The sequence below is a fragment of the Pongo pygmaeus genome, chromosome 8 (genome assembly GCF_028885625.2).
Source record: "Pongo pygmaeus isolate AG05252 chromosome 8, NHGRI_mPonPyg2-v2.0_pri, whole genome shotgun sequence".
NCBI lineage: Eukaryota > Metazoa > Chordata > Mammalia > Primates > Hominidae > Pongo > Pongo pygmaeus.
The window spans coordinates 135592697-135610420 of record NC_072381.2 but is presented as its reverse complement, the minus strand read 5'-3'; the positions used below and the strand labels follow the sequence as shown (position 1 = coordinate 135610420).

Here is a 17724-nt window from a genome sequence, read left to right as displayed (position 1 = left end):
TATAAAGATTCTTGTTTTTTAAGAAGCAAAAATACCTTTAAATACATAACTCCTCCATACCCTTGATCGTATATTTTAAATTACAATGAAAATAAAATGCAAGTACAGCAGCTACTATATAAACAAAATTAATGTCAAATGATATACAATAGTATAAAATCTCACCAACCAGCTAGCTGGTAAGTCTGACTTTGAGAATGTTTGCACTGAAGCATATGATATGGTAAAATGAGTATACTATGGCCTAGCAGGATGGGAGTACTAAGCTGGAAGTGGGATCGGGGAGGCTTGCATGGAAAGCAGGAGCCATTCGAACAAAGGAAAGTCATTTTTTTCTTTTTTTTTTTTTTTGAGATGGAGTCTTGCTCTGTTACCCAGGCTGGAATGCAGTGGTGTGGTCTCAACTCACTGCAACCTCCGCCTCCTGGGTTCAAGCAGTTCTCCTGCCTCAGCCTCCCGAGTAGCTGGGAATAGAGGCATGTGCCACCACACCTGGCTGATTTTTTTTGTATTTTGAGTACAGATAGGGTTTCACCGTGTTAGCCAGGATGGTCTCGATCTCCTAACCTCGTGATCCACCCGCCTTGGCCTCCCAAAGTGCTGGGATTACAGACGTGAGCCACCACACCCGGCCCTATTTTTTTTTTTTTTTTTTTTCACTAATGAAAACCTGATAAGGTAAAGGTCCCCATCTCAAGTATCTCACCATCTAGTCAAGGAGGCAATGAAAAGGGGAATTAAATGACAATACAGACAAAAATATAGGGCATTTCCTGATCCAAGCAACCAATGGCACAGACTAAGTTCAGAGACAAAAAAAAAAAAAAAAGCTACAGGAAAAAATAGCTATGATTTCATACAAAATAGTTGATTTGGATCTCAAATACAACCAGCAACAGGCACCCAACAAAGCCTTGTGGTATTCTTCCTCTCTCCCACCCCCTTCTGCCAGATACCATATTTTGGAAGATTCTATCAAACAATTAATTAAATGACAAAGGTGTACTCCTATTTTAGGTAAAGACACAAACAAGGATCAGTATGAGAGAAGATACTGACTATGTAATTTGAAAATAAAAGGCACTAAAGCATTTTAACTATTTCATTTTATTCTGAATAAACACAAGGTTTCTCTGAGACTTTTTCTGTTTTTGTTTTGTTTTGTTTTGTTTTGGAGACGGAATCTTGTTCTGTCATGCAGGCTGGAGTGCAGCAGCGCGATCTTGGGTCACTGCAACCTCCACCTCCTGGGTTGAAGTGATTCTCCTGCCTCGGCCTCCCGAGTAGCTGGGATTACAGGCGTGCGCCATCATGCCTGGCTAAATTTTGTATTTTTAGTAGAGACAGGGTTTCACCATGTTACTCAAGCTGGTCTTGAACTCCTTTTAGTGACAGAAATACCACATCATCTCCTCTGTGCCCTTGGAGGTGTGACAGCCTCAGGATGGAGCCCAGAAGAGCCCACTAGACATGGCAGTGACTCAGGTAAATGGAACACTACCCATTATAAACACAGCACCCAAAAGGAGTACAGATGCACTTTTTAATTTTTTTTTTAAGAGACAAGGTCTCACTCTGTCACCCAAGCTGGAGTGTAGTGGCACCGTCATAGCTCACTGCAGCCTCTAACTCCTAGACTTAAGCAATCCTCCCACCCCAGCCTCCCAAACAGCTGGGGCAACAGGTGTACACAACTAGTTTTTTAAATTTTTATTCTGTAGAGACGAAGTCTCGCTATGTTGCCCAGGCTGGTCTCGAACTCCTGTCCTTGAACAATCCTCCCACTCACACCTCCCAAAGTGCTGGGATTACAGGTGTGAGCCACTGTGCCCCACCCCAAATACACTTTATGACCTTTATCAATACAGAGAATGAGGGATTCAGATGCAACAAATATGAAAACCTTGTCTTTCAGCATTCAATTCCAATGAGCACAAACTAACTACTCTGACCAAAAATGGGTGACTAACTCTTCTATTTTACCAGCTCCTACAAAATAAGAAATTGTTGGTAGTCACAAAAGTTTACAATGTTTAAAAATATCTAGTTTATGATCACTTATTTAAACGATTTTATAAATCCCAGTCACAAAAACGAACTGATCCCTTTACTTCACAAGCCAAAAATGCCAAACTATTTTATCATTTTAAAAAAAAAAAAAAAGACTGAAGGGCAAAGTGGCTCACATCTATAATCCAAGCACTTTGGGAGGCCAAGGTAGGAAGACTGCTTGAGCCCATGAGTTCAAGACCAGCCTGAGCAACATGGCGAAACCGTATCGCTATAAAAAATACAAAAATTAGCTGGGCAGGGGGTGCGCACCTATAGTCCCAGCTATTCGGGAGGCTAAGGTGGGGAAATTGTTTGAGCCTGGGAGGTAGAGGATGCAGTGAGCCAAGATCACTGCACTACAGCCTGGGCAATAAGAGTGAGACCTTGTCTCCAAAAAAAAGACTAAGAAATCAAATAGACACAAGATGAAACAGAAGAACATTAGTTCATACTCTAGAATTTTCCAAAAACTCTCATTAACAAAAAGAAAGCTGTTTTAAAATGAACTACATTCCTTTTTTTTTGAGACATGGTATCACTCTATGTCACCCAGTGGTGTGACCGCCTTGAGACCTCCTGGGCTCAAGGAATCCTCTGCCTTATCCTCCCAAGTAACTGGGACTACAAGGTGCACACCAACATGCACAGCTAACTTTTTTAGTTTTTCTTTTGTAGAGATGGTTTTGCTATGTGCATCAGGCTGGTTTTGAATTCCTGGCCTCAAGCAATCCTCCCACCTCAGCCTCAAGAGGTGTTGGGATTACAGGTGTGAGCCATGGCGCCCAGCCTGCATGCCTCTCTTACTGGGAAAGAACAATGATCTCTCATTCCGCTTCTCTTTTGCTTACTATTGACTGGCAAGTGCCTTTTAATTAGCTGCCTTATAAATGCCATGCGAAGTACCTTTGCCCTTAATGATGGCTAATCAAAGAAAAACTGTGTTATAGAGTGAATTTCTGGAAAGTGATGACTCCTGGAAGAATGACCAATCTTACGCTGTCATCATCCTCATGAGTGGCAGGTGCAGTCAGGCTCAGGTATCCCCCACAACCCAAAATCGCTGAGGTCTCCTCCAACCTTTGGCTCACAGAGATACTTAAGCACTTGAACAACTTAAAATCTCACTGCCAAGTCTGGTACCAATGTGAGAAGTAATTCTATAGTCACTTTAAATAAATCATTCAGACAGCAGCTAAGAACAATGTGTTACCTAAACCAGTAACATGATACACATAAAAGCAGACTTAGAACAATTACATCATCTTGATTAATCTTATGATTGAAATGTTTAATCATTCATTTCACTTGTAATCATTATCTTTTATCACTGACCAAACATGCAGTTTTAATGCCCCTTCTATTATTTATATTGGACATTTTAGGGTTACACTCTAAAGTTACATTATACATTTCATTGGAATTTTAAATAAGTCCTTAAATTTTAAAAAGCTAATCACTATATTCACATCTGCCCTATTTGCATAAAGAAACACTAGAAGGATTCATACAAAATTAATACAAGCAGTTACTTATGTGGTGGGACACAAGGGTGACAACGGAGGAACGGGGTGAGCCTTCTCAACGGACACTTTTCTATACTGTTTGGAATTTTGAGCCATCTGAGTATAATACCTATTCAAAGCAAACTTATTTATACAGAAGCCTCCTGAAAATTTTATCACCTACTATACGAATGAATTATCCTGTCAGAATTCTGTGTTTTCAGTTTACATAAAAAGAGACCAATACAGTTGATGTTATTTTTAACCCCATATATGAGTATATTGGGTAACATGTACTCTGAACTCACAGATTCTTGTTTTAAAAAATAAGACTTTGGTTTTTCATTTGATTTTTAAATCTTAAGGATTCAGGCTTTGGAATACAAGGTGCACCTCCCCTCCTGATAATTCATTTCTAAGACTCTCAACACATATTTTGGCCCTAAACCAGTACTGCCTAAACCAATACTAAACCCTGAATAATATCTTTAATGTGCTAAACCAATTGAGTTAATCCACAGTCAACACTGCGGCTTTCCTAGCACTCATCCACTCAAGAGAGACAGGAGGAATGTAGGAGCACACAAAACCAGAGTGAAAAACAAAAGAGGCAAGGAAGAGACTGACTGGCTTCCATCTTCCTCTGCATTCTGAACAGGTTAGAAAGACTTTCACCTTCTCCTGTAAGTCTGCCTTCATCTAAACTAAGATAGCAACTTCCTGTTCCCTGGTCCCTAGCAGCGTTTACATACCCTTTCCTGAATTATTTTCCACAGCACACCTAGCTTTTCAATGACATAATCTGTGTTACTATTTTAAATGCCTTAAAACCACAGTTACCCACAGGGAACTAACTTGTCTGCCTGTGCTCTCCAAAACTCCAGCCGACAGCCACCTTGACATTTGGTAGTCATGCCCCACACCCGAGGATGATCAAGGAAAAGTGTACATTTGGCCGGGCGCGGTGGCTCACGCCTAATCACAGTACTTTGGGAGGCCAAGGCGGGCAGATCACGAGGTCAGGAGACCAAGACCATCCTGGCTAAGGTAGTGAAACCTCGTCTCTACTAAAAATACAAAAAATTAGCTGGGTGTGGTGGCATGTGCCTGTAGTCCCAGCTACATGGGAGACTGAGGCAGGAAAATCGCTTAAACCGGGGAGGCAGAGGTTGCAGTGAGCCGAGATAGTGCCAGTGCACTCCAGCCTGGGCGACAGAATGAGACTCCGTCTCAAAAAAAAATAAATAAATAAATAAATAAAAAATAATAATAATAAAAAAAAGCAAAATTATTTTAAGATTTTTAAGAATAATGTGCAAAAATAACAGATCCCACACCAATTATAGATATTTGGAATTCCACACCACTCCATCTTTATATTAGTTAATAAAATCTAATTATTTATTTATTTATTTATTTAGAGACGGCGTCTCGCTCTGTCACCCAGGCTGGAGTGCAGTGGCACAATCTCGGCTCACTGCAACCTCTGCCTCCCGAGTTCAAAAGATTCTCCTGCCTCAGCCTCCTGCACAGCTAGGATTATAGGCACCCGCCACCACGCCCAGCTAATTTTTGTATTTTAGTAGAGACAGGGTTTCATTATGTTGGCCGGGCTGGTCTCAAACTCCTGAACTCAGGTGATCTGCCCGCCTCAGCCTCCCAAAGTGCTGGGATTACAGGCGTGAGCTACCGCACACAGCCCTAATCTAACCCATAAATCAGAATTAAATTCACAAAAGACATGACATGGAAAGATAAATACCTTCACAAATGAAACTTGAGGGAGTTCTTTAGCTAACTCTGCCATAACTTCGTTCATCTGTGCACACTGTGGAGCCCATGGTGCCCAGAAATGGACCACAAGGAGGGACCTGTAAATCAATTAAACGCATTTATTTAAAATCATACCAATTTTGGAAATAAACAAATACTGATATAAATTACCAAAAAGGAAAAAAAGAAACCGTCTGAAGTTTTTCATATTGCTAGAATTTTGTTGTATACAACACTGGAATATAAAAGCACTCTGCAAGGTCTTGAGACTCTTTCAGATAAATTTTCAAGTCGATATTTCGAGTGAAGCCCATTTGAAGTAGATCTGAATATTCATCCACCTCAATTAAAAGTCACGTAAATCACTGTTGGTGGAAGTGTAAATTAGTTCAACCATTGTGGAAGACAGTGTGGCAATTCCTCAAGGATCTAGAACCAGAAATACCATTTGACCCAGCAATCCCATTACTGGTTATATACCCAAAAGATTATAAATCATTCTACTATAAAGACACGTCACACATTATGTTATTGCAGCACTATTTACAATATCAAAGACTTGGAACCAACCCAAATGCCCGTCAATGACAGACTAGATAAAGAAAATGTGGCACATATGTACCACGGAATACTATGCAGTCATAAAAAGGAATGAGTTCATGTCCCTTGCAGGGACATGGATGAAGCTGGAAGCCACCATTCTCAGTAAACTAACACAGGAACAGAAAAACAAACACTGCATGTTCTCATTCGTAAGTGGGAGGTGAACAATGAGAACACATGGACACAGGGAGGGGAATATCACACACCAGGGCCTGTCAGGGGGTGGGCGGCAAGGGGAGGGAGAGCATTAGGACAAATACCTAACGCATGCAGGGCTTAAAACCTAGATGATGGGTTGATAGGAGCAGCACACCACCATGGCACATGCATACCTAGGTAAGAAACCTGCACGTCCTGCACGTGTATCCCAGAACTTAAACGAAAAAAACAAAAAACAGCCAGGCAAATCAACCATATTTTCAGACCCCTGGGCAAAGTGGAAACTGAACTTCTGTACTAACGGCACAATGTTTGTGAAAAATGGTTGTAGACACATTACTAATAATATCATTATTGACTTTTTAAATGTGGTATAGTGATGAAGAGACATAACCGTGACCATAGAAACAGCAATAAGTGTTGAAAATGAAGGCATGCCAGTGGAAAACAAGGAAAAGAACAGAACTGCTTTTCACGAAGACATTCTTTTATACTTTTTAATATTATGCTACAAAATATCTTTCTAGGCCCGGCGCAGTGGCTCACACCTGTAATCCCAGCACTTTGGGAGGCCAAGGCAGGCAGATCACTTGAGGTCGGCAGTTTGAGACCAGCCTGGCTAACGTGGTGAAACCCCATCTCTACTAAAAATACAAAAAATTAGCCGGGTGTGTTGGTGCATGCCTGTAATCCCAGCTACTCAGGAGGCTGAGGCAGAAGAATTGTTTGAACCCAGGAAGCAGAGGTTACGGTGAGCTGAGATCTCACCACTGCACTGCAGCCTGGGTGGCAGAGCAAGACTCTGTCTCAAAAAAAAAAAGGATTTTTCTAGGCAAGGTGGCTCATGCCTGTACTCAGCATTTTGGCAGACTAAGGTAGAAGGATTACTGGAGCCCAGGGGGTCGAGGCTGCAGTGAGCCATGATCATACCACTACACTCCAGTGTGGGCAACAGAGCAAGACCCATTTAAAAAAAAAAAATTCTAAACATTTATAGTATGAACACACAGAATATATTAATAACTCAGTATCTATTTTAGCTAGTTTTCATACAAAATTATCTTGGCAAAGATATCTATGGTCATATCCAACTGAAAAATCCTTCAGTTTTATGGAATTCTGTTCAAGTATAACACCACCTCCCAAAAAAATATGAAAAATCACGAACAGAAATATGTTCCATGGCAAAAAGAACCAAGGACAACTAACCTATGGGTAAAGAAAGGAATAACAAACTGTAAAAACTGATCAAATAATACCAGCGAGAAGAGAATAAGCCTACAATAAAGTGTCAGGAAAGCAGAAGCAAAGAGCAGCATGAGGATTTCGAAGGTAGAAGGGGCAGGATTTGGTGACAGATAAGGCCGTCTACAGCTGGCTCAAGTTCCGGCTTAGAGACTGATGGCCAGTGGTGGCACTGTGCCTCAAATCATAGGGCAGAAGCTGCCAACCTGAGGAAAGAAGTGTAATGGGTTGTTAGTATGATGTCTAGAGCTCGGAGAAGAAGTCTGCACTCGATATACAGATTTGGGAATCAAGAAAGGAACAGTGCCAGCACACCGCAAAGGGATACAGAGGGACACAGAGGAGACCCAAGGTCAGCGCCTCAGGGGGCTTATCAACATTAAGTTACAACAGATGGAGGAGAAGGAACTCATGTAGTAAAGCAGAGAAGGGGTCCTAGGGCGGTACTGGAAGATTAAAGGGTAGCACAGAAGTCAAGAGAAGAGTGTCAAGAGGAAGTGACAATCATACAACGCAGCGGGAAAGGGCAACTAACAGAGAGAGTACCTTCAATGGAATAGCAGAAGCGCAGGTCAGACTGCAGTCCACTGAGGACTGAAGTGAAGATGAGGAAGCAGAGATCTACTCTAAGAGATCTATACAGGCAGAGGAAAAGACAAAATCAAGGGATGGGCTTTTTTAATACAAGAAAATCCTCATATGTTTACTTTACCAGGGGATAGTGCAAATGGAGAAGAAGGGCCGTAGACACAAGATAGGTGAGGATGCAAGGACTCAGAAGAGGCAGGAGAGGGGAAATGCAGAGCAGAGAAGAGCTTACCTTGAAGAAGAAGGCAGTCTCCTCTGAGTCAGGAGCCAAGGAATTAAGAATGGGTAAGGCTACAAATAAATGGTGTTGGGAGAGGTGGGAGTGGAAGGAGGGCTCGGGGAGATGCTACTTGAAATCCTGTTTTCTCTCAGGTGGGAAGCAAGGTCATTTTATCAAAGCATAGGAAAACAGAGGGCAGAGACCACTGGTAGGACTGATGAAGGGAGAGTGTCTACAGGCACACAAAAGGAAAGCAGGAAGCTCCAAATAAAGACCCACCTAAGGCAGGGAAGGACACATTGTAGGAGCTCCTAGTCACTGGGTGTTAATTTGCATCTAGCACAACTCAGCAGCTTCAATGGTTGAGTAGGTGGGGCCTCAGATCCACGGCAGAGACTGTGCTGTTTCAATCAAGCACTGTTTCATCTTCCTCCTGTGCATTCAGCTAGATTACATTTTTCAGTCTTCCTTGCAGTTGTCTGGGGCCCTGGAACTGAATTCTGGCCCTAAAACTAGACCACAGGCCTGACCCCTCAAAACTCTCCCTCAGGAGCCTCTGCCCACCATAGCCTCCAGCAATGAAGAGGATCCAGGGAGGCTTTTTTGTCCATTGCCTAAGGACGGCAAGAACAAAACAGAGGTTCACAGAGGCCTCATGCAAGAATGCTCACAGCAGCCCTATACATAATAACTCAAAACTGGAAATTAGCCAAATGTCCGCCAATAGGAGAAAGTGATAGACATTCATACAATGGAATGTAACTTAGCAGTAAAAAGGAACCAACTACAGACACAAGCAATGACACAGATGAAGCTCAAAAATATGTGAGCAAAAGATGTCACAGACAAAGAACTGCATGATTGCACTCACACAAAGTCCAAGAGCAGGGAAAACTCATCTACAGTGACAGTAAGAAATCAGTCGTTTGGCTAAAGGGGATAGAAAACTTCCTGGGTTCTATAGTCTTCCTGTGAATGGTGGTTATTGGTGTGTATACAATTGTGAAAATTCACCACATCTGACAATTAAGATCTGTGCATTTTGTTACTGTATGTAATACTTCAATTTGTTTTTAAAGCTGGGATACCATTTTCCACCAAATTGACCCAAAAAAATTTTTTTTTTCTTTTTTTGAGACAGGGTCTTACTCTAATGCCCAGTCTGGAGTGCGAGGCAAGTGCAGCCTCGACTTCCTGGGCTCAGGTGATCTTCCCACCTCAGCCTCCCAGACTACAGGCATACTTTGTTCTTTGTAAAGTTGGGCTTTGGCCAATGCCCAGGCTGGTCTCAAACTCCTGGGCTCAAGCAATCAATCTGCCTGCATTCGCCTCTCAAAGTGCTGGGATTACAGGCATGAGCCACCGTGCCCAGCCAACAAAAGGACTGTTTAAATCATAATATTCAATGATAAAAAGGATGACGAGAAGTACTTTCATGTCCTGCTGGTAAAAATTAAATTGGGACCTTTCAGAAATTTCTTACACATAAGTATGAATCCTAAGGAAGTAATTAAGAGACAAAGATTTTCTGTATATGGATATTTTCCCACTATTTTACATAGCAAATCAGAAAAATTTCTGATGCTCAATAATAGTTTTTAAATGGTCATAAGAAAATATTATAAAGCCATTACAAATCAAATTTTCGAAGAACTTTCAATGCCACAGGAAAATACTAATATAACTACGTTTTTCAAAAATCAAAGTAGGTTACCAAACTTTATAACAGTATGAGCCCAAATAAGTAAAAAAGAAAAGAAAGTATATGCCATAGAAACTGAACTCATCTCAGTTCCATTATTACCAACACGGCTTTGAAGAGTAATTTAACTTCTACATCCGTAAAATAGCAACGACCAACACTCCGGGATGCCGAGAAGATGAAACAAAAATATACAACATTCGAAAACATTACAACATGATATTGTTAGTTAACTGAAATTATCCACAATATTCTCCTATTTAATGCTTACCTTCCATTTCTCAATTAAGCACATAATGTCCAATATTATAAGGACATACTATATCTGAAACAAATATAAACGTTATCCCCTTTTGGATTATACGTTACAGTATTCTTTCCATCTTAATGGATAGCCCCATATGCCTGGAGCATTGTTGGAGAAAAACCATCAGACAAAAACCACATTCAAATCCTGAGTAATGTAACTTTAGACAATGTAATAAACTTCAGCTCTTCATCAGCAAATAGTTGTTTTTCAATTACTATAGTATTCTGCTACATTCATCTGCAGATAATACCAGCTACTGCTTATTAAACATATCATATACTAAACCTGCTTAATTACTCTGCAAATGGATATTAATAACCCCATTGTACAAACCAGCTGAGATTTCAGCAACTTATGTAAATATCTGATTCAACTACTTAAAAGAAAAAAATTTCAATTTATGTCAAATTTTAAAATTGGAGAAGCCATGATTTGGAAAGTAGATTTATAATTATTACATCAACACAAGTACTAAAATTCGGGCACTTTTTGTTTGTTTTTTGAGACAGGGTCTCACTCTGTCACCCAGGCTGGAGTACAGTGGCAGGATCATAGCTCACCGCAGCTTGGAACTCCTGGGCTCAAACAATCCTCCCACCTCAGCCTCCTGAGTAGCTGGGGACTACAGGTATGCATCACCATGCCTGGCTACTTTTTTTATTTTTTGTAGAGATGGGTTCTCACTATGTTGTTCAAGCTAGTCTCAAACTCCTGGCCTCAAGCCATCCTCCCAAAGTGCTGGGTTTGCTGGTGTGAGCCACCATAATATCCTTCAATGTCTCCATCTTCACCAAAAAAGCTGCAGAAATTTGCTCCTTCCCCAGATGCCACACATCATTTATCATGTGTCCGTTTAAACTAGTCACTAAGGAAAGTGTACATTGTTTCCTGGGTCATTTCAAGTACAGGCCAGTGGCAAAGATACATCCAAATGGTATTTACATTTAAACTTTTATCCATTTTGGCCGGGCGCAGTGGCTCATGCCTGTAATCCCAGCACGCTGGGAAGCGGGCCCATCACCTGAGGTCAGGAGTTGGAGACCAGCCTGGCCAACATGGTGAAACCCATCTCTACTAAAAATGCAAAAATTAGCCAGGCGTCGTGGTGGGCACCTGTAATCCCAGCTACTCGGAAGGCTGAGGCAGGAGAATCATGTGAACCCGTGAGGCGGAGGTTGCAGTGAGTCAAGACTGTGCCACTGCACTCCACTCCAGCCTGGGCAACAGAGAGAAACTCTGTCTCCAAAAAAAAAAAACTTTATTCATTTTGATAGTTTAAAGACTTTTTAAAACATGAAGCATTTAAAACAAACATATAAAACACATAGACAAAACAGTCTTTTCAGGTGATGGTAAATTGCAAAACGTTTACTTAGGGCAGGTCCACACAAGACCTGCTCATTTCAAGAGGCCACTTCTGGTGACTCCCGTGATTGTGCTGATCTGTACTGGATGAGTCAGAGCTCAGCTTCCATCAGCGAATAAATGTCACATGTCCCATCCCAACCCCCGCTTTTTTCCTTAACAATTTCCCAGGTAAACCTGAAATGCCTAAAGAGCTGTTTAAATAACACTTTAATTTCATCACCCCCATAAAGCATTTCTAACCATTAGTCAGTAACTCTCACCCCTCCCCATTTCCAAAAGCAACACCCCATCTCACCTGCACTCTCCATTGCAAAGTCAGAGTACTACTTGCCTCTAATTCAAATTCAGTCAGCAAAATTTCACTCAATTTAGATCAACAGGGAAGGTCACAGGGGCTCAAGACCGTAATCCCGATACTTTACAAGGCCGGGGCAGGCGAATCACTTGAGCTCAGGAGTTCCAGAGACCAGCCTGGGCAACATGAGGAAACCCTGCCTCTACGAAAAATACACAAATTAGCCCAGCGTGGTGGACCGCACGTGTAGTCCCAGATACTCAGGAGACTGAGGTGGGAGGATCGCTTGAACCCAGGAGGTAGAGGCTGCAGTGAGCCGAGATCACGCCACTGCACTCAGCCTGGGCAACGGAGCAACAGCCTGTCTCGAAAACAAACAAAACAAAATTTAGATCAATAAGCATTTTTGGCCGGACGTGGTAGCTCACACCTGTAATCCCAACACCCTTTGGGAGGCTGAGGAGGGCAGATCGCTTGAGTCCAGAAGGTCGAGACGAGGCTGGGCAACACGGCGAGACCTCGTCTCTATAAAAAAATATAAAAATTAGCCGGACGTGGTGGTGAGCACCTGTGGTCCCAGCTACCCGGGAGGATGAGGTGGGTGAATCACTTGAGCCTGGGAGGCGGAGGCTGCAGGGAGCCGTGATCGTGATCGCTTCACTACACTGCAGCCTGGGTGACAGAGCCAGACCCTGTCTCAAAAACAAAACAAAACAAAGCTTTTTGCCTGTGAATTCCATGAACCATTCTACTTCCTACTGAAATACTAAGGGCCAACATCTACTGAGTGCTTCCTGCATACTAGGCATTGTATTAATTGTATTTTACATACGTCATCTCATTTAACCCTCACAACAACCCTGAGGTACTAACAGGTGCTAATCTATGTCACCGTTGGGAAACTGAGGCTTGGGTATGAAACGTGCCCAGGGGTTACATGGCTAGTGAGTGGCTGCGGTGGGACTGGATCCCAGGCAACCCGACGTAAGAGTTCCCATAACAACCGCTAACAATACAACTAAGAGAACAACTCAGTCCTTGGAGTAGTCTACAATGTGAGGCGGTATTATCACGGAGAGTCCACGTGCAGACCTTTCCCTGAAGGCACGCAGGCTAGTAAGCATTTACTCGTAAGCATGCTTGCAGTTCAGAGCTTCTAGTCCACCCAGAAAACGTTTTCTATGCATTCCTATGGATCTCCTTTTGTAGTCCTCCCAGGGATTGAAGACTTGACACCGGCGCCAAATCTGAACAGACTCTCACTACACCAGTTCACGGAACAGGAAATCTCTGTCTCCGGCAACAGGTTAAGTCTGAAGACTGAGGCTACCTGCTGACCAACAAACTTTAAAGGCTGACTTCAAAATGCAGCCAGGCCTAGCTAATGCAGCGGGGCCTTCCCCGGCCGCTCTTCCTGTGACAGGGGCGTTCCTGAAGGGAGGCTGAAGAGCAATGGGCCGACGCCGAGCCTGCCGCTCCCTCCCGGCGGGCACAGGAAAGGTGGAGCCCGCAGCCGTGGGTCCCCGCTCCGTGGCGCGGAGGGCCGGGGTCTCCGCGCCGCCCCGTCCCCCGCCCCGCCACTGCGGCACGGCTGAGTCACCACCGCCTCCGTCCTGCGGCGGGGCCGCCCCGGCCAGAGGCCGGGAAGGTCGCGTCCCCCGGGCTTGGACAGCCGTCGGGGTCGGAGCCAGGGCTGGGGCCGGGGCTGCGAGGCGAGCCTCGCGCCCTGCTCGCTGTTCCGGGGCTGGGAACCCGCGGCTCGGGCCACTCACGCGGAGGCTCGGGGGAGTCTACCGGTGGCGCCGGGCCCGGTCCCCCGAGGCCGAAGGGAGCCGGGCGCCAAAGAGCCAGGCTGGGCCACCCGCCGCCCCACACCGGCCCGGTCTCGCGGCCGCTTCCGTTCCGGCTCCTCACTCCTGCCGCTGGCCGCCCCGCTTACTTGGCTTTGAGGCGCAGCAGCTCCTCAAACTGCCCGGCTGAGCCGACCTCCTCCACGGCCGCTACAGCTGCCTCAGCCGCCCCCGCCGCCATGCTGCCGCCGCCAGACAGGAGCAATCCAGTGCCGGCGGCCGGATGTGGGCGGGGCCGCGGAGAGCTGAGCGGCTGCGCGAGGGAAAGCCCCGCCTCTGCCTGTGCTGAGGCAGCAGAGCCTGAGAAATCGCAGAAGGGGCCGCGGAGGTGGGCTCGGGATCCCGGATCCCGCCGGGGGGTTCCGACTCTGCCAAGTCTGGGCACTCCGCTGCGGGCCTCCTGGCTCCCGGGGTTCATGGCTGTCGGGGCTCCCTGGCTGTAGGGGATCCTGGCTATGGAGGTTCCCGGTTATAAGGGCTTCTGGCTGTAGTAGATTCCTTGCTGTCAGGGCTCCTGGTGGTAGAGGCTTCTGGCTCTTGGGGTTCCTGGGTGTCAGGATTCCTGTCTGTCAGGACACCTGACTCCTGAGGCTCCTGGCTTTTGGGGCTCCAGGCCTTCCTTGCACTTCCTGTGTCTCCTGGGTCTGTAATAGTGAGAAGGGGCCGGTGGAGGGGTGGGGGTGAGACATGTGAGTGAAAAGTGAAGTCAGATGTGTACATTTAGGAAGCTGAAATTATCAAAAATGAAATTGCATAAAGGTGAGGAAGAACAGGGAGGTCTGGGAACAGAAGTGGTAGATCTTGAACTTCAACACAGACACGGTGCTTCCAATTCAGTCCAGGGACCTGAACCCGGAGCCTACAGCGCGTCCCTCCTCCCCTGGCCCTCCGCGCGTGCCACCGCTCATTGCAGCCCCACCGAGCCATCACCCATTGTAACCTCAGAACAGAAGGGGCTGGGTGGGTCCACTGGGTTGGGGGCCTGGCTCCAAGATCCCTGCACTCCTCCCACCTGGCCTCCTTGGGTGATCCCTGGCTTGTCTTTCTCCCTTGGGAATCGCCCTGATGTTGGCTCTCCATGTGGTGTACTCTGTACCCCACTCCCCATGCTTCCCACGCACTTTCTGGCCTGAGTAATCTCCATGCCCCCAGTGACATCAACCTCCAGGGAAACCTCAATAGCAAGCCCAGAACCCTCCCCTGCACCCCAGAGCCTAGCATCCATTAACTTTGAGGAGGGGCTATCTTTTATTGGATATCCCCAAACCACACTGGGCCTTCCCTCCAAAGTGCCTCTCCTCTTGGTTCCCATCTCAGGGAACACCATCGCTCCCACCCAGACACTTGGGGCTCCTTCTGGTTGGTCCCCCTGCTGTCCCTGGGCTTTGAGGCCAAGCCCCCACAGAGCCTTCCCTACTAGCCAGGTGTTCCCAGGCCCCCTTTGCTTGCTTCTACCGTGGCCTGTCTTCTGTTCTAGAACTGTGCTTGTCCTCCATTGGCCTGTGTTCTTAAAGGGCAGGAGTCAGACACATAGGAGATGCTCACTCCGTGCTAACAGCTGCCAGAGGACCAGGCTCACTGGATTGCAAAGACTTCATACGAGAAAAGTAGCATATCATTCATACTTTTTACATTGATTACATGTTGAAATGAGGATATTTGGATATATTGGGTTTTCTGAAATATATTATTTAAATTGGCCTCTTTTACCTTTGGCTCCTGAGAAATGTCTAATTTAATAGGCAACTTGCATTCGTGGCCCTTGAATTTTCTTGGGCAGCACTACTGTGGTGATTAAAAGTGGCCTTTTGGAGCCTGTCACATGTATACCTCACCTGGAGAAATACATGGTATTGAACACGGTAAATTGTGTTATTTAAAATGCAACAGGAGAATGATGAGGAAGCATTTCGTATCTTGCCTGTGGTGGTGGGAACACAAACTAAACATGACAAAATTGTATAGAACTTGGCTGGGCGCTCTGACTCACACCTGTAATCCCAACAATTTGGAAACCCCAGGCAGGAGGATCACTTGAGCCGAGGAGTTGGAGACCAGCGAGGCAACATAGGAAGACCCAGTCTCTACAAAAAAAAAAAAAAAAAAAAAAAAAATGAATCAGGCATGGTGGCTCACACCTGTGGTCCCAGGTAGGTGAGAGGCTGAGGTGAGAAGATCACTTGAGCCTGGGAGTTGGAGGCTGCAGTGAACCATGATCCTGCCACTGCTACTGCCCACTAACCTGGGCGACAGAGCAAGACCCTGTCTCAAAAACAAAAACAAAAACAAAAACAAACTACACACACACACACACACACACACGCATGCACGCGTGCACGAGTACAAGTAAAACTGGGAAAATCTGAAAATGATCAGTGGATTGTTTATAAATATCAACATCCTGGTTGTAGTATTACAGTTTTGCAAGGTGTTGTCATTGGAAGAAAGTGTACACAGGATCTGTATTATTTCTTACAACTGCATGTGAATCTATAGTTGTTTTAAACTAAAAAGTTTAGTTAAAAACAATGTAAATAAGACTTTAAAGTTTACTATGAAACGAATGCAATAGGAAGGAAAAAAGACACCATGTCAAAAAAAAGAAAAAGATACCATGTCATAAAACAAGATACACATTCTGGTTATCATTTTTTTTCTTTTCCTTTCTTTCTTTGAAATGGAGTTTTGCTCCTGTTGGCCAGGCTGGAGTGCAATGTCGTGATGTCGGCTCACCGCAACCTCCGCCTCCCGGGTTCAAGCGATTCTCCTGCCTCAGCCTCCCAAGTAGCTGGGATTACAGGTGTGCGCCACCACGCCCACCTAATTTTGTATTTTTAGTAGACACAGGGTTTCTCCATGTTGGTCAGGCTAGTCTCGAACTCCTGACCTCAGGTGATCCGCCCGCCTTGGCTTCCCAAAGTGCTGGGATTGCAGGCGTGAGCCACTGTGCCCGGCCTGTGATTATCACTTTTAAGTGGAATTGAATGTAAATAAAACATATAACTATATCAGTGAATGGTGCATAGAAAAGAGTCTCCAGAAGGATGCTCCCCAAATTATTATCAGAGCTTGCCTCCAGAGAGCAGAAACAGAGGAGAGCTAAAGGGAGGCCCTTCACTTTGACTTACACACTTCTTTGTGTTATTTGCTTGTTTTCCAATAGCATGGACTGCTTTTGACATTTAAAAAATAATGAAATTGTATTGCACAGGGGAAATGTGCTATAGTGAATCCTTTTCAAAAAAAAAAAGCAGTAATCACCCCTCAAATGTGGCTGTTTTATAAATGCTGATTTTTCTTTTATTTTTTATTTTATTTTATTTTATTTTTTGAAATGGAGTCTTGCTCTGTCACCCAGACTGGAGTGCAGTAGCGCAATCTCGGCTCACCGCAAGCTCCGCCTCCCAGGTTCATGCCATTCTCCTGCCTCAGCCTCCCAAGTAGCTAGGAATAGAGGCACCCGCCACCACGCCCGGCTAATTTTTTGTATTTTTAGTAGAGATGGAGTTTCACCGTGTTAGCCAGGATGGTCTCGATCTCCTGACCTCATGATCCGCCCGCCTCGGCCTCCCAAAGTGCTGGGATTACAGGAGTGAGCCACTGCGCCCAGCCCGCTGATTTTTCTTTTAAATGGAATTTGCTGAAAGTGGCACAAACCAGTTGCAGAGTAGACTCTTTTAAAAAAATGCTATGAAAACTCCTAGATAACACTTCCATTTCCGCCCTTTTTGTAGTTTATTATTGTAGGGGCCACAGGAAAGCTTCTCCTTAGCCCTCTGATGGTTTGCTGAAAATCACTGACAAAAGGCAGATTAATAGGAGAAAAGATATACAAATTTATTTGATCACAGTTTCACGTGACACGTGAAGACTCAAAGATACAGGGAAAACTGTCCATTTTTATGCTTAGGTTCAACAAAGTATGGAGAGTTATGTAGAAATACGATTGGAGAAAATGGGTATGCTCTTATGCTAGCAGAACTCACTGGGGACTTTGCAGATGCTGACGCCCCCCGGAACCCCCTGCTACCAGCCATGGTCAATCCCACCATGTTCT

At 44.8% G+C, this 17724-nt stretch overlaps 2 protein-coding genes across 3 annotated transcripts in view; one reads left to right on the top strand and one right to left on the bottom strand.

Annotated features, from left to right (window-relative positions):
* The window catches only part of GLRX3 (glutaredoxin 3), a 44646-nt gene extending 28897 nt beyond the window's left edge, over nt 1-15749 (bottom strand). For both annotated transcript variants that reach the window (XM_054503522.2, XM_054503524.2), the window contains exons 1-2: nt 13757-15749; nt 5317-5425 (exon numbers count right to left, since the gene is read on the bottom strand). In XM_054503522.2, the coding sequence (XP_054359497.1) occupies nt 5317-5425; nt 13757-14085 (438 nt within the window). In that variant the 5' untranslated portion in view covers nt 14086-15749. The remainder of the gene's footprint in view (nt 1-5316; nt 5426-13756) is intronic.
* LOC129045167 (OTU domain-containing protein 5-like) lies at nt 12840-15755 on the top strand. Its single transcript, XM_054503525.1, has 2 exons — nt 12840-12933; nt 13027-15755. The coding sequence occupies exon 2, from the start codon at nt 13270-13272 to the stop codon at nt 13795-13797; it is 528 nt and encodes a 175-aa protein (XP_054359500.1). The 5' UTR covers nt 12840-12933; nt 13027-13269; the 3' UTR covers nt 13798-15755.
* Nucleotides 15756-17724: the final 1969 nt, after the last annotated feature.